Genomic DNA, 24,038 nt, shown 5'->3' with positions numbered 1-24,038 from the left:
AAGGACTTTGAATAGAGTGGAGGAGCAGAGGGATCTAGGTGTATGTGTACATAGATCCCTGAAAGTTGGGAATCAAGTAGATAAGGTTGTTAAGAAGGCATACGGTGTCTTGGCGTTTATTGGTAGGGGGATTGAATTTAGGAGTCGCAGCATCATGTTGCAACTGTACACAACTCTGGTGCGGCCGCACTTGGAGTACTGTGTGCAGTTCTGGTCCCCACATTACAGGAAGGATGTGGAGGCTTTGGAGAGGGTGCAGAGGAGGTTTACCAGGATGTTGCCTGGTATGGAGGGGAGGTCCTATGAGGAGAGACTGAGGGATTTGGGGTTGTTTTCACTGGAAAGAAGGCGGCTAAGAGGGGATCTTATAGAAACATATAAGATGATTAGAGGTTTAGATAGGGTGGATGGTGATAGCCTGTTTCCTCGGATGGAGAAATCTAGCACGAGGGGGCATGGCTTTAAATTAAGGGGGGGTAGTTATAGGACGGATGTCAGGGGCAGGTTCTTTACCCAGAGGGTGGTGAGGGACTGGAATGCCCTGCCTGCTGCAGTTGTAAATGCGCTTAGTTTGGGGGCGTTTAAGAGATTGGTGGATAGGTTTATGGACGAAAAGGGATTGGTTTAGATTAGTGGGTCAATGTTTTTTTTTAAAAATAAGACTGGTCGGCGCAACATTGTGGGCCGAAGGGCCTGTTCCGCGCTGTAATGTTCTATGTTTGTCCACAGATCTCTGAAAGTGGAAGGGCATGTCAGTAGGATGGTGAAAAAGTCATAAGAGACACTTGCCTTTTCCAATCAAGGCATAGATTACAAAAGCAGGGAAGTCATGTTGGAGTTGTATAGAACTTTGGTGAGTGAACAGCTTGAATACTATGTGCAGTTCTGGTTGCCACATTATTGGAAAGATGTGATTGCACTGGAGGTGGGTGCAGAGGAAATTCACCAGGATGCTACCTGGGATGGAACATTTAAGTTATAAAGAGACGTTAGATAGGCTTGGGTTGTTTTCGTTGTAAAAGAGAAGATTGAGGGCTGACCTGATTGAGGTGCACTAGAGACATGGACAGACTGCATAAGGAGCAGCTATTCCCCCTAAGTGAAGGGTCAGTCACAAGGGGACAAAGATTCAAGGTGAGGAGCTGTAGGTTTAGGGTGGGGTTGCGAGGACATTTTTTTTAATCCAGAAGACGGTGACAGTCTGGAATGTGTTGCATAAGACACCCTTTGGCCTATCAAGTTCACACCGACACATTAGAAATACCTGAACTCCCATCTAATCCCATCTGCCAGCACTTGGCCCATAGCATTCAACATTATGATGCTCATCCAGATACTTTTTGAAGGCAGTCCACCTCTACCACCATTCTGTGCTCACGGGCAACTTGCCACAACTTAAAAATTCTCATCTTGTTTTCCAATTCCTCTATATATCTGATACAGATATAGGTCCTCCTATATCTGTATCCCCCAGGAACCCTACAATCCTCAGAAACATCTGCAATTATTTGGACCTCTTGAGCTTCCCTGAATTCAATCATAGAATCTCTACAGTGCAGAAGAGGCTATTCGACCCATTGAGTTTGTACCGACTCTCAGAGTAACTTATCGAAGCCTTCTCCCCTGCCTTATATGCACTTACAATGGCTATCCATCTTGGGACACAAAGAGGCAATTTAGCGTGACCAGTTTATCTAACCTACACACGTTGGACTATGGGAGGAAATGGGAGCACCTGGAGCAAACCCACACAGATATGGGGAGAACATGCAAACTCCACAAAGTCACTCAAGACTGGAATCTAACCCAGGTCCCTGGTGCTGTGAGGCAAGAGTGCTAACCACTGTGCCACCCACTCACCACCGTTCAGCTAACCAGGCTCAGGAATTCCCTCCCTAAATCTCTCCCCATCTTTACCACTAGCCCTCAGTTTACAAAGCTCCTTAAAACCTACCTCCTTTAACAGGCTTTTGACCATTTGCCCAAGTGCCTTACATGTCAGTTTGTTTGATTATCCACTTTTGGATCATAGCATTCAATCAGGGCCCACGACAGAGAGCTGGGATCCACCTTTATCAGACTGGATGGTAATCTGCCAAAGCATATCATCCACTTAAAAGATCCCTCCGGAAATTTAACTGATTGAGGCAGAAATTGGGTCAGTTCTCCAACTGGCTGGACCCACTTCTGGCTCATTTGGAAATCAATCCAAATGTGCTCTCTCCTGTCCAGTTAGACTAGAATAAATTTCCAGATGTGTTGGATACTGTGGTGGAGTATCCAATCAGCATCATTTTCTCCAGGTTTGCAGTTAAAACCAAACAAAGAAAGAGTGGCAACAGAATTTGGAGAATTGATGTCAAAGTAGAGTCGCCTGGCAGTCAGCTGTATTTACTGAGGGGTGATACAGATACCAAAAAACTACCGACTGTTTCTACTTTGTTTCATCCAGCAAGGGCAGCAGAGCTGATTGGCTGTTGTGGGGAAAATTTGCATAGGCATCATCACTGCTTCCAGAAAGTGGACCTTCGGAAGACACCCTCCATGTCTGAGTGAAGGCAACCATCCAGTCACTGCTTCCAGCAAGTAGTTTATGAAGGAGCTGTTGTAAAGGGACAATTAAACCCCCAAACATTATTTCAGTGTTTCTCTCCCTACCTCCTCCTCTAACAAAAGAGAAAAGTCACAGTGAGGATCAGAAGCAAGGGAAAGTTGCCAAGGAGCAGTCAGAAGGTGGAGCAGTAGCATTGTGAGTATAAATCTAACTCACCTTGGGAATCCATGGCCTAGCCTCCAGGGAGCAGGCGGAGGGCAGCGTAGCAGTGCTGCGAGCAGAAATGTAACTCGCAGAAAGAAAAACCTGAAAAGTGACGCTGTGACCTGATTGGCTGGTAGGAAATCTGTGCTGAATTTGTAAAAAGAACACTGCAAAACTTAAAAAAAAGACAAAACTAATCAACAAAGTAGAGATGGCTGGGTAGGGAATGTGCTGTAGTATGATGTGGAAGCTGGAAGATCCCATTGCGTACTGCAGAGACCACATCTGCAGCAAATGTTGGTTGCTCAAAGAACCTCAGCTCAAAATTGGAGTCTGAGCTTCAGATGTTGCGGCACATTCAGGAGAGGGAAGAGTTATCTGGACACTTTGTTTCAGGAGGCAGTCACACCTGATAGATTAGCTACTTTTAATTTGGTCAGTAGTAAGGGACAGTACAGTGTGACTGCAAGTGAGGCAGGTAGGGAGATCCTGAATTCAGGAACTGAGGAGCCTCAGCTCTCGACCTTGTCCAACAGTTATGAGATACTTGTGGATGGGGAAAAGGGCTGTAGGAAGGATGAGCTCGCTGACCACTGCACCGAGGTACAGGATGCCATTCAAGAGAGGGGAGCAAAAAGACAAATTGTAGTTGTAGGGGATTCTATACTGGGGGATTGATAACATCCTTTGTAAGCCAGATCCTGCATGGTACGTTGCCTGCTTGGTGCCAGGTGAGGGACATCTCTGACCGGCTTGAAAGAATATTGGAGTAGGAGGGGGAGTATCCAATTGTTGTGGTCCACTTTGGGACAAACAACATAAGCAAGCCTAGGCAAGTGTACCGGGGGACTATCAAGCACTAGGAACTAAAGTAAAGAATAGGTCCTCAAGGATCTGTATTGCCCAAGCCACATGCAAATTGGCTTACGGATGAGAAATTAGGGAACTTAACATGTGGCTAAAGGAATGATGTGGGAAAGAGTGGTTCCATTTCATGGGGCGCATGCATCAGTATTGAAACAGGAGGGATCTGTACCATTGTGATGGTTTTCACCTGAACCGATCTGGGACCAGTGTTCTAGCGAAAAGGATAAATAGCATGATCACCAGGATTTTAAACTAGCAAGTTGTGGGGGGCGGGGGGGGGGGAAGGGAAGAGTAAAATTTTGGGAAGTATAATGGTTAACGGAAAGCTAAGCAGCAGGTTAGCATGTGGGGAGAGGGTTTTAATTATATTGAAAATCAGGAAAAAAGTTAAAAGGAGAATTCAGGAGGTGATAAGATTCAAATAGAAGGTACAAAAATGAGCATAAGGGCACTTTATCTGAATGCTTGTAGCATTCAAAACAAGGTAAATGAGTTGATGGGACAAATCATTGCAAATGAGATGATTTGGTGGCATTACAGAGACATGGTTGCAGGATGGTCACAACTGTGCGTTAAATATCCAGTAATATCAGACTGTTCAGAAGGGCAGACAAGGAGGTGGTATAACTCTGACATTTAAGGGTGACATCAGGGCAGTACTGAGAGATGATATAGATTCTATGGAAAACATGGTTGAATCTATTTGGGTGGAAATTAGAAATAGTAAAGAGAAAAAGTCACTGATAGGCATAGTCTATAGGCCACTAAACAATAACATCATGGTGGGGTGAGAAATAAACAAAGAAATAACTGACGCATGTAAAACTGGTACAGCAATTATCATGGGGGATTTTAATCTACATGTCGACTGGTCAAACCAGGTCTGTCAAGGCAGCCTTGAGAAAGAGATCCTAAAATGTATTCGCAATAGCTTCCTTGAACAGTATGTAATGGAATCTAAAATGGCGCAAGCTATCCTAGATCTAGTCCTCAGTAATGAGACAGGAATAATTAATGATCTTACAGTTAGGAATCCTCTTGGAAGGAGCATTCACGGTAAGGTTGGATTTAAAATACAGACAGAGAAGATAAAATTCAATACCAGTGTCTTGTGCTTAAATAAGAGAGACTGTAATGGAATGAGGGAGGAGTTGGCTAAGGTAAACTGGGAGCAAAAACGTTATGGTGGGACAATTGAGGAACAGTGGGCGAGTTTCAAAATGATTTTTCATGGTGCTCAGCAAAAGTATAATCCAGTGATAAGGAAGGAAAGTAGAGAAAGAGATGATCAGCCATGGATATCTAAGGAAATAAGAGAGTATCAAATTGAAAGAAGATGCATACAAAATGGCAAAGATTAGTGGGAAAGTCAAGGATTGGGAAATCTTTAAAGGTCAATAGAAAGCTACAAGAAAAGCTATGAAAAAAGTTAGATGGATTATGAGAGTAAACTAGCTCAGAATATAAAAAGAGATAGTAAAAGTTTCTACAAATATATAAAACAAAAAAGAGTGGCTAAGGTAAACATTAGTCCTGCAGAGAAAGAGAAGTGGGATGTAATAACTGGAAATGAGGAATGGTTGAGGCATTGAACAGGTATTTTGTGTCGGTCTTCACAGAGGAAGACACAAATAACATGCCAAAAATTGATGACAAGAAGGCTATGGCAGGTGAGAACCTAAAAACTATCATTATCACTAAAGAGGTAGTGTTGGGCAAGTTAACGGGGCTAATGGTAGACAAGTCTCCTGGCCCTGATGGAATGCATCCCAAGGTACTCAAAGAGACGGCGAGGGAAATAGCAAATGCACTAGTGGTAATTTACCAAAATTCGCTGTATTCTGGGGTGGTTCCTGCAGATTGGACAACAGCAATGTGACGCCACTGTTTAAAAAAGGAGGTAAACAAAAGGCAGATAACTATAGGCCAGTTGGCTTAACTTCTGTAGTAGAGAAAATGCTTGAATCTATCATCAAGGGAAAAATAGCGAGACATCTGGATATAAATTGTCCCATTGGGAAGACGTAGCACTAGTTCATGAACGGAAGGTCATGTTTGATTAATTTGTTAGAATTCTTTGAGAACATTACTGTTTTACATACAGTTTCCCTGCATATGTGTGTGTCATGACTGGCACAGGGTTTGATGTGCATTTTCCAATTCAAGTCCAGGTTTTGACAGGCAGGATACAGGAAGTTTTAAGCCCTAGCATTATCAACTCTCTCCACAAGGAGTGTCAACATAGCAAATGGTACACAATCCTAATGTCAAAGATTGATGAAGAAAACAAGTGTAAAGGTAGCCCCATCGATAGGATGAGTCACAGGAGCATGGAGCACTAATTCAATCATAGGAAGAAGAATTTATTGTAATACCAAAATACAGTTTCCAAGTGAGAAAATGTGGAAATATTAAGAGTTTCTTTCTGATGGGTTTGACTGCCAGTTGGACCAAATAATTGTAAATTCTCTTGTCAGTGGACTAAACACAATCAAATGAAGACCACTGTATTTGGGAGTGTCACTAACCTGAAACTGAAAATAATTTCCTTTGTTTCAGCCACATTGAACAGATTGGAAGAGGCAAGTGTTTGGAGTAGAGAAGTATTTAAAAATAAAAAAAGGTTTAAAATACCAAATGTAAAAATTGTTTGCTATTATTTGTTTCTAAATGCTTTTCATGTGTTGTGGAAAGGAATCCAGGTTATGTCAGGAAAACCTTTTTTTAAACCTTACCAATAACTAACGAGTCTACTGGATGATGATTGAGTTGAAGCCCTGAAGCATCATTGTACAGATAAGTTGCACTGATGACAAAAAGAGTTTGAGTGCTGCAAAGTTAGTCAATACAATCTTCTGGCCATTTCATTTGATTGAGGAAGCTCCATTTCCCACGTTTGGGGCCGGCATATTTCTCCAGTTTCAATTCTGGAACAGCAGATCTCCAACCAATAAACCCTTGGGTTGTCTGTGGTACAGGAGGAGATGGCCCCACCTGTAGAAAGACACAGCAAGACAGGAAATAGATCTGGATTCTTGCGATAGAATTATACTTAACTGCAGAAACTGAGATACAAGAGGCAAAACTGTGGTCAGGTCACAAGTATTACATCCAGCTCTGGTCAACATACTTAAGGAAGGCTGGTGAGGACACTTGAGAAGGTGCAGAGGGAGATTTACCAGAATGGTTCCAGGGATGAGGAATTTTAGCTACAGGGTTAGGTTGACAAAACTGGGCTTGTTCTCCTTGGAGCAAAGGAGAGAAGGGGGGAATTTGGTAGAGGTGTACATGATTATGACAAGTTTAGATGAAGTAGACAAAGTAAAGCTGTTCCAATTTCCTGATGGTAAGAGGGCGAGGGGACACAGATTTATAGAGTTGAGCAAGAGTTGCACTGCAAAGAAGAACATTTTAAAAAATTTTACTCCATTCTTAAAGTTACAAAGGCACAAAGTTGGAGTGGCACAGTGGTTAGCACTGTTACGTCACAGCGCCAGGGACCGGGGTTCAATCCTGGCTTTGGCTGACTGTGTGCAGTTTGCACTTTCTCCCTGTGTGGGTTTCCTCCAAATGCTCCTGTTTTCTCCAGTTTAAAAATGTGCAGGTTAGGTGGATTGCCATGTTAAATTGACCGTTAGTGGCAGGGGAATTGGCAGGGTAAACACGTGGGGTGATGAGGATTAGCGCCTGGGGGGGATTGTTGTTGGTGCAGACTCGATGGGCCGAATAGCCACCTTCTGCACTGTAGGGATTCATTGATTCTAAAAGGAAAAGGATAGGGTGCAGAATATAGTGTTGCAGTTACAGGTAGGGTGAAGAGAATGATCAACTTAATATATAATAGATCATTCAAAAGTCTGATGAGAGCAGGGAAGAAGCTGTTCTTGAATTTGTTGTTACTTGTTTTCAAATTTTTGTACCTTTTTCCTGATGAATAATGGTGGAAGAGAGTATATCCAGGGTCCAGGATTATACTGGCTGCTTTCCCAAGGCAGCAGGAAGTGTAGACTGAGTAAATGGATGGGAGGCTGGTTTGCATGATAGACTGGGCTATGTTCACAACGCTTTGTGGTTTCTTGGGGTTTTGGTGACAGCAGGAACCATATCAAGCTGTGATACAACTACGCCAGATGGGATACATCCTAGGATACTTTGGGAGGCAAGGGATGAGATTGAGGAGCCTTTAGCTTTGATTTTTGGGTCCTCACTGTCCACGGGGATGGTGCCAGGTGAGTGTTGTTCCTCTCTTCAAGAAAGGAAATAGGAATCACCCTGGTAATTATAGGCCAGTTAGTCTTACTTTGGTGGTCAGTAAGTTAATGGAAAAGGTCCTGAGGGATAGGATTTATGACCATTTGGGAAGATGCAGTTTAATCCGGGATAGTCAGCATGGATTCGTGAGGAGTAAGTCCTGCCTCACAAATTTGATTGAATTCTTTGAGGAGGTAACTAAGTGTGTAGATGATGGTAGATGTAGTTGATGTTGTATACATGGATTTCAGTAAGACGTTTGATAAGGTTCTCCATGGTAGGCTCATGAAGAAAGTAAGGAGGTGTGGGATAGAAGGAAATTTGGCCAATTGGATAAGTAACTGGCTGTATCATTGAAGTCAGAGCGTAGTGGTGGAGGGAAAATTTTCAGACTGGAGGCCAGTTACTAGCGGTGTATCACAGGGGTCAGTGCTGGGTCCTTTGCTATTTGTGATTTTTATCAATGACTTGGAAGAGGGGGTTGAAGGGTGGGTTAGTAAATTTGCTGAAGACACCAAGATTGGTGGAGTAGTGGATGAGGTGGAGGGTTGTTGTAGGCTGCAAAGAGACATTGATAGGATGCAGAGCTGGGCCAAAAAGTGGCAGATGGAGTTTAACCCTGATTAGTGTGAGGTGATCCATTTTGGTAGGACAAACTTGAATGCGGATTACAGGGTCAACAGCAGGGTTCTGAGGAATGCGGAGGAACAGAGATCTTGGGGTTCATATCCATAGATGTCTGAAGGTTGCCATTCAAGTGGATACAGCCGTGAAGAAGGCTTATAGTGTGTCAGCGTTTATTAACAGGGGTTTTGAGTTTAAGAGCCATGGGGTTATGCTGCAAATATACAGGACCTTGGTGAGAACACATTTGGAATATTGTCTTCAGTTCTGGTCACCTCACTATAAGAAGGATGTGGAAGCATTGGAGAGAGTGCAGAGGAGATTTACCAGGATGCTGCCTGGTTTGGAGGGTAGATCTTATGAGGACAGGCTGAAGGAACTGGGGCTTTTCTCTTTAGAGCAGAGGAGGATGCGGGGCGACTTAATAGAAGTTTATAAGATGATAAGAGGGATGATAGAGTGGACGTTCAGAGACGTTCAGGACTTCTGAAAGTCGGACACTTTCAGAACTTTCAAGCGGTTATTGGATAGGCACATGGAGCACACCAAAATGGTAGGGAGTGGGACAGCTTGATCTTGAGTTTGGATATAGCTCGGCACAACATCGAGGGCTGAAGGGTCTGTACTGTGCTGTACTGTTCTATGGTCTATGCTTTCATGGTGCATCTGAAAACACTGGTGAGAACCTTAGTGGACATGCCAAACCCCCTTAGCTTTCTGAAAAAGTAGAGGTGTTGACATGGAGAGATCAGGACAGGTTGTTGGTGATCTGGATACCCTAGAAACTTGAGGATCTCAACCATTTCCACTTCTTCACCATTGATCTAGGCAGGAACATGTCCTCCACCACATTTCCTGAAGTTGATGGCTAGCTCCTTCGTTTTACTGATATGAGGGAGAGATTATTGGCTTTGTACCATTTCACCAAATTTTCTATGTCTTTCCTGTACTCCACCTCATTATTGCTTGAGATCCAGCCCATGACAGCGGTGTCATCAGTAAACTTGGAAATGGAGTTTGGAGCAAAATTTGACCACAGAGTCAAAAGGGCAAAGAGACTGAGAGGGATGTATCAACAGATAGATGGGTGATAATCTTTCTGTTGAGCTATTCTTTTCTATGCCTAACCATCTCTCTGAACCACAATAAACAATGATCAATTGACAAGATTCAGATGAAGTGAGTCAAACAAAAGGTAGAAATAGAGGAAGAAATTGTGATTAACACCTGTTGGACAAGATTTATGAGATAAACTGGGATGAGGGCATGGAGGAATAATGAGAAGGAGATGTACTGGGGGGGGGGCGGTGAAATGGACGTTGGTAAGTGTTATATATTTAAGAGATCTCATGATTGCTTTAAAAGTCGCTCGCATGATTTGTTGGTGATGTCATCGGAGTGGTTCACAGGCTTCTGACTTAGTCTTATTTTCTGTTAGAATTATAGAACGTCTCTTTCTATAAACCTGTTGTCTATTACTTTGAGTTTAGGTATGCAAACCATGTCCTTTTCTTTCTGTGCAAAACCCATAGCTCTTAACATAGTTAGGACATTACAATAAGGAGAGATGTGCTCAGTGTATGAGGTCTGGTACAAGCAAAGGTGCAGGTGTTGGGAATTAGGTTGATGTATTTGCCATTGGACAAAGTGTATGAACGCAAATTCAAACTCTTTAAAATTTTGAACAATGGCAATGACCTCAAACAGTGATGAAACAGAGAACAGGAAAGAGATAGAGAATCTGGTGAACTGATACAATGACAATAAACTCTCCCTCAATGTTAACAAAACCAAGGAGATTGTCACCGAACTCAGGAAGCATAAAGGAGAACATGCTGTTGTCTACACCAATGGGGATGAAGTATAAATGGTCGAGACCCCAAAGGTAGGGGAGTCTAAAACTAGAGGGCTTAGGTTTAAGGTGAGAGAGGAGAGATACAAAAACGTACAGAGGGGCAATTTTTTCACACAGAGAGTGGTGAGTGTCTGAAATAAGCTGGCAGAGATAGTAGTAGAGGCGGGTACAATTTTGTCTTGTAAAAAACATTTAGATAGTTACATGGGTATGAGAGGTATAGAGGAATATGGGCCAAGTGTGGGCAATTGGGATTAGTTAGGAATTTAATAAAAAGGACGGCATGGACAAGTTGGGCCGAAGGGCCTGTTTCCATGCTGTAAACCTCTATGACTCTATGACCTTCAAGGTTTTAGGTATCCAGATCAACAACAACCGGTCCTGGGTCCCCCAGTGCTGACACTATAGTTAAGAAAGCCCACCAACGCCTCTACTTTCTCAGTAGACTAAGGAAATTTGGCATGTCCACTCCGACTCTCACCAGCTTTTACAGATGCACCATAGAAAGCATTTTTTCTGGTTATACCACAGCTTGGTATGGCTCCCGTACTGCCCAAGACCGCAAGAAACTACAAAGAGTCGTGGTTGAAGCTTAGTCATCACGCAAACCAGCCTCCCCATCCATTGATTCTGTTGACACTTCCCGCTGCCTCGGAAAAGCAGCCAGCATAATTAAGGGTCCCACACACCCTGGACATTCTCTCTTCCACATTCTCTCATCGGGAAAAAGGTACAGAAGTCTGAAGTCACGTAATAACCGACTTCCCTGTCAGTTGGTACGTGACTTCCCTGCTGCCATCAGACTTTTGAATGGACCTACCTCGCAGTGAGTTGATCTTTCAACCATAGCTATGACTGTAACACTACATTCTGCACTCTCTCCTTTCCTTCATTATGAACGGTAAGCTTTGTCTGTATAACGCAGAAGAAGCAATACTTTTCACTTTATACTGATATATGTGACAATAATAAAAGAAAACATGTAAAGTTGCACCATTAATGCAAATATGCAGCCACTTTCAGTGCCCCTGTGCCACACTGCCAACCCTCCCATTCCAACACCCCTGCTCCTCAGTGGCAGTCCTTATGGCCTGATTATTTTGTCTCCAGTGAGAGAAAAATATTCTTCCTTATGATTTCAGGCCTGGGCAGAAGGAAAAACCAGTTCAAAATTTCCAAATCCCAGTAAAACAAAATCAGTAATGCCAGAGCTCCATTTTCAGGGATGCAAGACCAGTTTGGAAAAGTGTCACGGGTGATCTCCATTTCCATGTTTTACTGTTTTAAAAAGCATTTTATATGTTTACTGTAGTTAACATATGTCCATACAGAACTGGGAGCATGTCCTTATATTGACGAGATATATAAGATGATGGCTGCTACAGGATGAGGCTCAATCATAGGCCTAACAAGGTTCCCATCAACCCACCCCATCCCCAACTTGCAGGTATTGAGAAATGTGACATTTTTCTGACTCCTACACTTAATTTAAGTGGAGCTTGGGGCTTACATAGGCTGGCACACAGCTTGTATAGAGACTGCTGGTCTTGGTGCCTTAACTGGGGTACCTTGATAGGCCTCAGGTTTCCATCCTCAACACTGGAAGGAAATGAATGCCTGGTGACAACAATGAATCCCATAGAGCTGCTCAGTTTAGCTGACCAAAAAGAGGAAAATCTTAGCCTGTTCCGACTGGGCCTCAATCCAAGCCCAGTGAACACACAGTGCACACCAGTCATCCTGTGGACCTTCTGAAAGAGATGAATTTCTATGGATTGTGCTGGAGCTGTGGAAACACTGGAGGAAGAAATTATGCAAACTTGGAAATTCACTCTCAATATTTTCTGTCAATTAACGTTGAATGAGGGAGAGTTTTTGCACTGTGGATCAGACCCAAACTCCATTTATATAAGGCAGCCATGTCATTAGCTGTGATGGGCCAAAGGGCCTCTTTTTCATTGTATTACTCTACAACTCTATCTGCGGCTGAGGCCTTTGACTGGCCTTCTAACTACATGGTGCAAATTTAGAAAGGCCTACATAAACCATATTTATTTTAAGTTTTAAAAATCTGCCCGTCAATCTCTATTGCTGCTAACCTCATGCCATATGCCTTGTACCAGTTTTGCCTCTGCCCTGTGTTTTTAGTTTACCTGCCTCACGCCCCGGAAATCTGCCTGGCCCAATACGTGCTGGCAGCTGACATTAAGCAGTATAACCCTCATAGTATAACACTCCTAGATGGCTTGCCCAACATGCTACAAAATAATGTGAAGGAGATGGCTTCATGTGATCCAGTGAGCTCGGTTTGTTTGGTCAGAGTTGGCATGCCCAAGTGGGGGAGAGGGGTTCTTTCTCAGTTCTGACCTCATATCAAAGTGGAATTGTCTGAATTTGTTTTCCAGTGAAAACAGTCCAGATCGGAATTAAATCATTCTTGTCTCTAAAGCTGGCTTTTTGTTTTCTCTATCTATATTGAAAAGGTAGTGGTGAGCTCCCTTCTTTTTATTTATTCAGGATATGGGTGTCACAATGTACTTGTACAGAGTGACTTGCTAGGCCATTTCAGTATCAATCACATTACTGTGAATCTGGAGGCCAGACGAGGTAAGGACTTCATGCCCTAAAGAACTTTAGTGAACCAGATGGATCTTTACAACAATAATTTCATGGTCGTCATTAAATGTTTAATTCTAGATTTTTCTTGAATTGAAATTGTGTGTGTGGGCGCGTGCATGCGTGATTTGTTATTGTCAAATGCATTGATATACAGTGAAAAGTATTGTTTCTTGCATGCTGTACAGACAAAGCATAGCGTACACAGGGAAGGAAAGGAGGCCATGCAGGATGCAATGTTACAGTCATAGCTAGGGTGGAGAAAAAGATCAACTCAATGCAAGGTAGGTCCATTCAAAACCTACAGTGTGTGATGTGTCTGTGTGTGACGTGGTGCATGTGTGTCTGTCAGAATGTGAATCTGTGGATGTCATATATTTGTGTGAGTGTGTCTCTGTGTGAGTATAAGGTACTCATGAGGATTTCTGGGATGATGAATTAGTGACCATGAAGCAACATTTTTTAAAGAAGGTCTTGGTGAGGAAGCTGTAATCTGAGTGAATAATGAAATTGTTCACAGAAGTAAGGGAGATTCCACCTGGGTTCAGATCGACTGCGACCAAAGCCTGATAGAAGGAAAGGCACCCTTACTTTGATGTACTTGCTGATGGGGGATGCAGGTCGAACCTTCAGGTGATCAGGAGTTTGCAGCCGGCATTTATTTCTCAACTTTTCCTGTTCAGCCTCAATCTAAAATTCAAATAAATTGCATTCATTATGTTTAAAAAGGTGCTAGATTCAAATATGTGACGTCATTAGTGCCTTTAGAGTTCACTTATCCACATGTTTTTCCCTTTCTTTGCTTGCCTTTTGTTGGATTTTAGATCCTCAGCTGTCCTCACATTCTGTACAGCATTTATAAACATGTCTGAGGCTGAGGAAATTTAGCATGTCTGCTAACTTTCACCAACTTTTAGAACTGCACCGTAGAAAGCATTCTTTCTGATTGTATCACAGCTTGATATTGAGTTGAGGGGGTTAAGAACATAAGAACATAAGAACATAAGAAATAGGAGCAGGAGTAGGCCATCCAGCCCTTCGAGCCTGCCCCGCCATTCAATAAGATCATGGCTGATCTGTCGCCATGAGCTATGAGGAGAGGCTGAATAAACTAGGCTTGTACTCGTTAGAGTTTAGAAGAATGAGGGGAGATCTCATTGAGACGTATAAGATGATGAATGGGATGGATAGGATAGAGGTGGATAGGATAGAGGTGGAGAGGCTCTTCCTGCTCAGAAAGGACAGTAGGCCGAGGGGGCACAGCCTCAAGATAAAGGGGGGGCGGTTTAGAACAGAGTTGAAGAGGAACTTCTTCACTCAAAGGGTGGTGAATCTCTGGAATTCTCTGCCCGTTGAGGTGGTGGAGGCTGCCTCGCTAAATATTTTTAAGACGCGGGTTGAAGGGTTTTTGATAAGCAAGGGGATTAAGGGTTATGGGGAGAGGGCAGGAATGTGGAACTCAGCAGCGACAGATCAGCCATGATCTTATTGGATGGCGGGGCAGGCTCGAAGGGCCAGATGGCCTACTCCTGCTCCTATTTCTTATGTTCTTATTGATATGGCTCCTGCTCTGTCCAAGACCGCAAGAAAGTACAAGCAGTCACCGGCCAGACCACACTGGAAACCAGCAGGAAGGCAAGTAAATCATTTGAATCTTCTTTAAAAATTTGTTTTAAATATGTAGATTTGCTAATTATTGGGATCTTTGAGGTCCTGATCGAATCTCCTATCCTGCCAGGAGTACTTCATTCCGGCAGGGTTCAGACTAGCTCCCTACGTTTGGGGAGCTAGTGCGAGACCCCGCCAAGATGAAGGGGGGGGGGGGGCAATCGGGGCCCCCAGGGGGTTGTGGAATGGGGAGTGGTGCCCCCAGGCATGGGCATCCTAACAGTGCCAGTGTGTGCCCCAGTACTGCCCAAGGGGCAAAGTGCCCATGCCCAGGGGCACCTTGGCACTGCCTATTGGGCATTGGGCAGTGCCAATGGGGCATGACCTACTGTGGGTGGGGGTCCCACTGTCACTGTGCACTGGGATGGGTCTGGGATGGATGAGGGAGGGCAGTGATTGGGGCGGGCTGGTCTGCCAGGAGTGGTGGATGGAGGTCAGCGGGGGGAAGGTGGGGTGGAATCACCACTGCTGGGGTGTGGGGCCTGGACATTGGGGCGTTCCAGGTGAGGGGCGGGATCAGGGCTGGCCTGGGAATTGTTGTGGGGGCGATTAGGCTGTGGTGGGGTGGGGCTGGAGGGGCAGCACTGCAGGGGTCCTGGACTGGCCAGTGATCTGACGAAGGGAGAAACCCTGAAAGCTTGTGAGTTTACTATCAAATAAATTGGTTGGACTTCAACCTGGTGTTGACAGGCTTTTTACTGAGTTTACCCCAGTCCAACACCGGCATCTCCACATCGTGATCAAGCTGGCCAGCAAATGCAAATTTGGAGCCACTGCGCATGCACAGAGCTTCATAACTCACTGGGACTGTTGTGACCTCATTGGGATCGCACCACCCTCACTGGAATCGCACTGCTTTCACTGGGATCGTTGTACCCTCACTGGCACCGCTCCGGCCTCACCGGGATTGCTCCGCCTCACTGGGACCGTTCCGCCCTTCCCGGGATCATCCGCCCTTCCTGGGATCATCCCAGCCTCACTAGATTCTCTCTGCCTCACTGGGATCATATTGCCCTCACTGGGATCGCTCTGTGGTCACTGGGATCGCTCCAGCCTCACTGGATTCATTCCTCCCTTCATGGGATCGCTCTGCCCTCGTGGGATCGTTCTCTCCTCACTGGGGATTGCTCCGCCTTCACTGGGGATTGCTCTCCCCTGACTGGGATCACCCTGCCTTCACTGGGATCATTGCACTCTCAGTGGGATCGCTCCACCCTCACTGGGATCGCTCCGCCCTCACTGGGATCGCTCCACCCTCACTGGGATCGCTCCACCCTCACTGGGATTGCTCTGCCCTCACTGGATTCATTCCTCTCCTTTATGGGATCACTGCGCGCTCGCTGGAATCGTTGCGCTCTCGCTGGGATCTTTCTGCTCTCACTGCAAACGCTCTTGCCACACTGGATTGCTCTCCCCTCAGTGGGATCATTATCCTCTCACTGGGATTGCCCTGGCAACACTGAGATCGCTGTGCCCTCACTGAAATTTTTGCCTCAATGGGATCATTCTGGCTCACTGGGATTGTTCTGCCCTCACTGGGATCATTCCAGCCTCTCTGGGATTGCTCTGCTTCTACTAGATTCATTCCTCTCTCCATGGGCTCGCTCTGGCCTCACTGGGATCGCTCTGCCCTCACTGGGATCACTACGCCCATATTGGGATCACTACGCCCTCACTGGGATCGCTCCACTCTCACTGGGATCACTACGCCCTCACTGGGATCGCTCCACTCTCACTGGGATCACTACGCCCACATTGGGATTGCTCTGCCCTCACTTGGGATCGCTCCACTCTCACTGGGATCACTACGCCCACATTGGGATCGCTCTCCCCTCACTGGGAGTGTTCTGCCCTCATTCGGATCGCTCCGTCCTCACTCAGATCCTCCTGGCCTCACTGGGATCGGTCCGCCCACGCTGGGATAATTCTGGCCTCTCTGGGATCGCGCTGACCTCACTGGGATCACTCTGCCCTCAATGGAATCGTACTGGCCTCAATCAGATTGCTCTGTCCTCACTGGGATCACTCTGCCCTCAATGGGATCATTCTGCCCAATGTTTGGGCTTGCTGGGTGCCATGTCAGCAGGGCTTGGTGAACGCAGGTAATGTGCTGAGCTTTGACAGACCAATGCTGGTGAGGGGGTAATACCTTGTAGAGGCCTTCCCATGAGCCTTGGAGGTCCATTAGGGGGGATCCACATGTCCACCAATCTAGCCTGCGCAGGAAACCTGCCAGCATTGCCACTTGGTCTGTCTCTTTCCCCACACTTAAGTCTTATGTCAGTGGGACCAGGCACTTAAATGGACATTAATTAAGTGCCTCGACTAGGAAGACTGTCCACAGACTCAATCAAGATGGAGGCAGGAAGGTGACAGGACGTCCATCTGTAATCCTCCCACCTGATTAAATGCCTCCTCACCAACAAACTCGCTGCAAAGGAGAGCTCAAAATTCCACTCCCAAATCCCAAATCAACACCAGTACACCTCTGTCCTGAAGCGGTGGAGAGTTGCCAACCTTTGGTCAGCAGCTCTTTAAGGTCGGACATCTTGTTGGAAATCCCACCTATTAACAGACAATTGACTGTGAAACAGCTGCTGGGTGGCTGGGGGTCCCTCTGACAGGTACCAGCTCCCGGCATATTAGCCGGGACGGTGGGGAATCGGGTGCTTTGTATAATTGTCCTGTGATGTGCAGATGCAGTGTTGGACTTGGGTGGGTACAGTAAGAAGTCTCACAGCATCAAGTTAATGAAGGTGATGAAGGAGCAGAGCTATGAAAACTTGTGATACCAAATGAACCTGTTGGACTTTAACCTGACGTTGTGAGACTTCTAATTGTCCTATGGCATAGCGCTATTGCACTCTCCATTCAATCCACCCCCCTCCACTGCCTTCTGAATTCCCTTTGAATCCTACTCGCCTTAGATTCTGCAGAAAAGGACTGACATTACCTGATCACGCTCAGTTACCAGAAATCCCCATCTGTTCACCCATTTCCTTGCTGCATCAGCCTCTAGTAGGATTGCATTAGTCCTGAAAGAAATGGATGATATTTTCTGTCAATTGACTGAAACGTAGGAATAAGAACATATGAACATGGGAATATGAACATGGGAATAGGTGTAAACCATTCAGCCCATCGAGTCTGCTCTGCCATTCAACACAATCATTGGCTGATCAGTCACTTCAATTATTTTTACATGCACTATCGAAATAACCCTTACAGTACTGTTAATCAGAAACTTATCAATATCTACATTAAACATACATAATGACTTCCACAGCCTCTGGATGGAGAATTCCAAAGATTCACAACTCTCTGTGTAAAGAAATTCCTACTCATCCCAGTCCTAAGTGGCTTTCCTCTTGTTCTGAAATTGTGTCCCCTAGTTACAGACTCCCCAGCCAAGCAAAACATCTTACTTACGTCAACCCTATTTTTTAAAGTATTTTGTTGATATCATAGAACCACAGAACATTACAGCAAAGAAACAGGCCTTTTGGCCCTTCTTGGCTGTACCGAACCATTTTTCTGCCTAGTCTGTCTGACCTGCAGCTAGACCATATACCTCCATACCCGCCTCAACCATGTACCTGTCCAAGTTTTTCTTAAATGTTAAAAGTGAGCCCGCTTTCTAAACATATCTAAACATGTAATTCTTTCAATCTGGTAGTAAACATATTTTTTGTTCTTTGTGTAATCCTCAATCTGCAGAATCATTCCAAATTTATACTAGCCTCTTCTGTCTATTTCTGCATTACAGCTTGAGGTTGTCTCTCACACTCCGCACTCACACCAAATCTCACTCTGCTCTATATATTCCCTCCGTCCACAGTCACCCCCCCCAACCCAAACATCTCTCTACCACCCACACTCACTCTCTTAATGTACAGTGATTGGCTTCTCACCCTTTCCTGCACCCCTCAGTTTCACTCCTGCGCTCTCACTCACATTGTGAACTCCCATTCCCACTCTGCCCTGTTGAGTCTATGCGGATCACATCACACCTGTACCACAACTTCTGATCTCATTACAATCTTGGTTCAAAACCAGCTAATCTCCAGAGGTGAGGTGAGAGTGACCGTCCTAGGCATCAAAGCAGCATTTGACGAGTGTAACATCAAGGAGCCCAAGCAAAACTGGAGAATGGGAATCAAAGGGAAAGCTCTTCATTGGCTGGAGTCTTACCTGGCACAAAGATGATGGTTGCAGTTGTTGGGGCAGCATGATAGCACAGTGGCTAGCACTGCTCTTTCACAGTGCCATGGACCCAGGTTCGATTCCAGGCTTGGGTCACTGTCTGTGTGGAGTTTGCATGTTCTCCCCATGTCTGTGTGGGTTTCCTCCAGGTGCTCCAGTTTCCTCCTACATTCTGAAAGACTTGCTGGTTAGGTGCATTGACCCAAACAGCCAGACTGTGTCGACTAGGGGAATTTCACAGTAACTTCATTGCGGTGTTAATGTAAGCTTTATTTATGACTAATAAATAAACTTTACAATAATCATCTCAGTTGTGGGCATCACTGCAGGAGTTTCTCAGGGTAGTGTCCTAGACCCACCCATCTTCAACTGCTTCACTAATGACATCATAAGGTCAGAAGTAGGGATGTTTACTGATGACTGTACAATGTTCACTATCATTCACGGCACCACAAATACTGAAGTAGTATGTGTACAAATGCAGCAAGACCTTTACAAATTCAGGCTTAAGCTGATAAGTGGCAAGTAATGTTCGTGCCACAGAAGTGGCAGGTAATGACCATCTCTATGTTCTATGTTCAGTATTCACTTCCTCCACCATCTTCACACAATGACAACAGTGTATAATTTCTATAAAATGCACCGCAGCAAATCATCAAAATTCCTTCACAGCATTTGACAAACCCACAGCCCATATCATCTAGGACAAGATCAGCAGATATATCCACAAGTTCCCCTCCAAGCCACACAATATTCTGACTTGGAACTAGACCATTGTACCTTTACTGTCACTGGGTCAAAATCCTGGAAGTACCTCTTTATTACCACATCGACTACTATGGTTCAAGAAGATAGCTCATTACCACTTTCTCAATGACAATTAGGGAAGGGAAACAAATGCTGACTTTGCCAGTGATAGCCACATTCTGTTAAAAAAAATCTCATTACATCTCCTTCACATGGAGAGTGGTGGTAGTGTGGAATGAGCTGCCGGATAAAGTGGTAAATGCAGGGTCATTTTTAACATTTAAGTAAAACTTGGACGGGTTCGTGGATGAGAGGGGTGTGGAGGGCTATGGTTCAAGTGCAGGTCAATGGGACTAGGCAAAAAAATGGTTCGGCACAGACAAGGAGGGCCAAAAGACCTGTTTCTGAGCTGTAATTTTCTATGGTTCTAATGCACATTGGAACCCTCATTCTACAGCCACCTCCGCTCCCAATCAGCTGGTTCTCTTCAAGTCTATCCACTGATTCCAAACTGCTCTACAGGCCATAGTCCATAGAACCATTGAATCCCTACAATGCGGAAGAGGCCATTTGGCCCACTGAGTCCACTCTGAGCCTCTGAAAGTGCATCCCACCCAGGCCCTATCCCCGTAACCCCAAACATTTACCATGGCTATTCCACCTAACCTGCACATCTCTGGACACCAAGGGACAATTTAGCACGGCCAATCCACCTAATCCAATAACCCCAGTCACTCCCACCCCATACTGCCATCCCACTTAGTACATACACTCTAAATCCCATTGTAAATTAACTCTAGGTGGCATTGTCGTTTGCATTGAACTTTGTCACTTCCACTCCACTGTCACTGCTGCTTTGATATATTGCAATAAAAAGTCTTCCGAAGAGGGTAACCTCGAAAGCTAGTGAGTTTACTATCAAATAAATCGGTTGGACTTAAACCTGGTGTTGTCAGAATTTTTACTGTGTTTACCCCAGTCCAACGCCAGCATATCCACATCATTGATATATTGCCACCCTGCCAATCGACTCTCAATGCCAATGGTGCATCACCTAAGCAGCACTGCCACGCTAGATTATCTGAATATTCCAGTCACCATTCGAAGAAGGTTTGCTATTGAGATGTATTGAATAGTTGTTAAGCAGCCAATAAAGATAGATTTGCAATTGCAGAGCTGCATCTGCGCTGCTGTATTGTTACAGAAAGGGAACAGATGCTGAGTTTTATTTCATTACCATTGTCTATCGGCAGCCACGAAGTTCAACAGTTTAGGGTCAACCCCTCTGCTACTCATTGCTGCTTCTTTGCTGCTGCTCTGGCCCAGGCGCGCTCCCGCCTCACTGTAACAATCCGGCCCATTGTTTACAACACGTAATACCCTCACTATGGCAACCGGGAGGCTGCTGGCAACAACCGGAGCGGATCAGGATCTGGATTATCATGTGGACTTGGACCAAGATCAGGTTGAACATCAAGATTAGGATCAAGCCCAGGATCACGGTTAGGAACTGGATTCGGAACTGGGCAGGATCTGGATCAGAATCAGGATCACGATCAGGAGGAGAAACAAGTTCTGAATCAAGGATTTAGACCAGGATCGAAGTCTGATAACGAATTCCTTCCCCAAACCCAAACCCTGCCAAAAACTCCCAACTACTCCCCCACTCTAATTCCCGAAACTCACACACACACACATGCTGACACACATATCCATGCACACACACATCCATACACATGCACACAACACACATGCACACACTGAAATCATCCACCCGCACGCACACACCCACAATCAATGCTGCTCACACTCACACATACCTCCACTCACACATCCAAAGACTTTCCCATACACCCACCCATACACATCCACTGACACTCCCACATTTATCCACATGTACCTACACACACACGGCACAGTAGCACAGTGGTTAGCACTGCTGCTTCACAGCTTCAGGGACCTGGGTTTGATTCCTGGCTTGGGTCACTGTCTGTGTGGAGTGTGCACGTTCTCGTCATGTCTGCATGGGTTTCCTCTGGGTACCCCAGTTTCCTCCCACAGTCCAAAGATGTGCGGGTTAGGTGGATTGGCCGTGCTAAAATTGCCCCTTAGTGTCCTAAGATCCTTAGGTTACAGGGATTAGCAGGTAATAATATGTAGGGATAGGGGGGTAGCGCCTGGGTGGGATTGTGGTTAGTGCAGACTCGATGGGCCGAAGGGCCTCTTTCTGCACTGTAAGGTTTCTATGATTCTATGATTCTAATACACTCACATACAATCCCCTCACACACATATCTACCCAAACTCCCACAAATCCACATACACTCCCACACACAAACACACACACATACCTACATACTCCTACACATCCATCCACATACACACCGAAACTCACTCCTACTCACACCCACACATACATCCACTCACACATCACAGGCCTACACAGACCTCACATTGCATCCCTGCAAACAATCCATACATTCCCACTTTCCTTCCTATCGTAACAACTTTGTATAGGATGTTGGTAAGACCGCATCTGTAGTATTGTGTCCAGTTTTGGTTGCCTCATTTGGGGAAGCATATGATGGCATTGGAGGAGGTTCAGAGTTCAGAGGTTCACCAGATTGATTCCAGGGATGAGATATAAGGAAAGATTAAACAGTTTGGACTTATACTCGCTGGAGTTTAGAAGGATGAGAAGGGAGTTGATCAAGGTATATAAAATTTTAAAAGGAATTGATAAAGTAAATGTAGACCAAATGTTTCGCCTTATGGGGCACTCTAGAACAAGAGGTCACAGGTATTGGTTGAGACTTAAAATTGAGATGAGGAGGGACTACTTCTCGCAGAGGGTGGTGAATTTGTGGAACTCACTGCCACATAGCGCAGTGGAGTCTGAACTGTTGAATGGTTTCAAAAGGAGATTGATATATTTCTGATTTTAAAAAGTGGATAAAGGGATATGGAACACAGATGGAGAGGTGGATTTGGGACCAGGGAGGGATCAGCTATGATCTGATTGAATGGCGGAGTAGCTCAAAGGGCTGAATTGCCTACTTCTGCTCCTAATTCCTGTGTTCCTATAACACACAATCCCCCACAGACACACATATCCATAAGCACCCATACATGCTCACACACAATCCCCCACAGACACACATATCCATAAGCACCCATACATGCTCACACACAATCCCCCACAGACACACATATCCATAAGCACCCATACATGCTCACACACAATCCCCCACAGACACACATAGAATCATACAGTGCAGGAGAGGCCTTTCAGTCCATTACAGTCTGGGGCCACTACTGCATGGATTGTGTGTGTGTGTGTGTGTGTGTGTGTGTGTGTGTGTGTGTGTGTGTGTGTGTGTGTGTGTGTGTGTGTGTGTGTGTGTGTGTGTGTGTGTGTGTGTGTGTGTGTGTGTGTGTGAGGGAACTGTGGTACCTTTCTGGGGGATGTGGGAAATATGGGGAGAGTGTGTTGCGGGGGGGCAGGGGAAGATGTGGGGGGGCAGTATGGGGAGTGTATGTTGCTGGGGTGCTGTTGGAGTGAATGTGGAGAGTGTGTGTTGCTGGGGGGCATGTGGGGGATGTGTGTTGCTGGACTGGGGGTGGGTAGAATTCTCTGACTTTGCCATCTGTCTCTCCCACTCCCTAGCCACCATCACACACCTCCTCCAGATTGACGAAATGGCTTTTGCAGTGCAACCCATTGATCTTACTGTTCTTTTGGTTGCTACTGGAGCTGAGAGCGAAGAGCAGAAGGATGAATTGTGGGCACAGGAGGCCCAGGCCTTATCACTCACAGGAGTAGAGGGAGATGGCCACTGGAGGCAGGACATAGTCGCCATTCACCTCGAGGGAGAGGGGGGCAGGAGAAGGAGCGAGTGGACAACCCGGCAATTCCGCATGCGTGTCCTTTGAGCAATTGTCAGACATTGGGTGCTGCCGACAGCTCCAGCTCTGAAAGGAGGCAGTGTGACACCTATGTCATAGAGTCATAGCGACATAGAGGTTTACAGCATGGAAACAGGCTCTTCAGCCCAACATGTTCATACCACCCTTTTTTTTTAAAACCCCTAAGCTAATCCCAGTTGCCCTCATTTGGCCCATATCCCTCTATACTCATCATGCCCATGTAACTATCTAAATGCTTTTTAAAAGATAAAATTGTACCCGCCTCTACTACTACCTCTGGCAGCTTGGTCCAGACACTCACCACCCTCTGTGTGAAAAAACTGCCCCCTCTGGACACTTTTGTACTCTCCCCTCTCACCTTAAACCTATGCCGTCTAGTTTTAGGGCTCCCCTACCTTTGGGAAAAGATATTGATTATCTACCTTGTCAATGCCCCTCATTATTTTATAGACCTCTATAAGGTCACCCCTCAGCCTCCTACGCTCCAGAAAAAAAAGTCCCAGTCTATTCAGCCTCTCAACA

At 45.3% G+C, this 24,038-nt stretch overlaps 1 protein-coding gene across 1 annotated transcript; it reads right to left on the bottom strand.

Moving 5' to 3' along the window:
- Positions 1 to 5,928: 5,928 nt before the first annotated feature.
- On the bottom strand, positions 5,929 to 20,932 carry LOC145353732 (ciliary microtubule inner protein 1-like). Its single transcript, XM_080204502.1, has 4 exons — positions 20,827 to 20,932; positions 17,593 to 17,674; positions 13,563 to 13,661; positions 5,929 to 6,619 (listed from the first exon to the last, which is right to left on the bottom strand). The coding sequence occupies exons 1-4, from the start codon at positions 20,883 to 20,885 to the stop codon at positions 6,464 to 6,466; spliced, it is 396 nt and encodes a 131-aa protein (XP_080060628.1). The 5' UTR covers positions 20,886 to 20,932; the 3' UTR covers positions 5,929 to 6,463.
- Positions 20,933 to 24,038: the final 3,106 nt, after the last annotated feature.

This window comes from Carcharhinus amblyrhynchos, chromosome 16, assembly GCF_965287045.1.
Source record: "Carcharhinus amblyrhynchos chromosome 16, sCarAmb.v2.hapA, whole genome shotgun sequence".
NCBI lineage: Eukaryota > Metazoa > Chordata > Chondrichthyes > Carcharhiniformes > Carcharhinidae > Carcharhinus > Carcharhinus amblyrhynchos.
The sequence above is the reverse complement of the archived record's forward strand: the minus strand, read 5'-3'. Positions and strand labels throughout refer to the sequence as shown.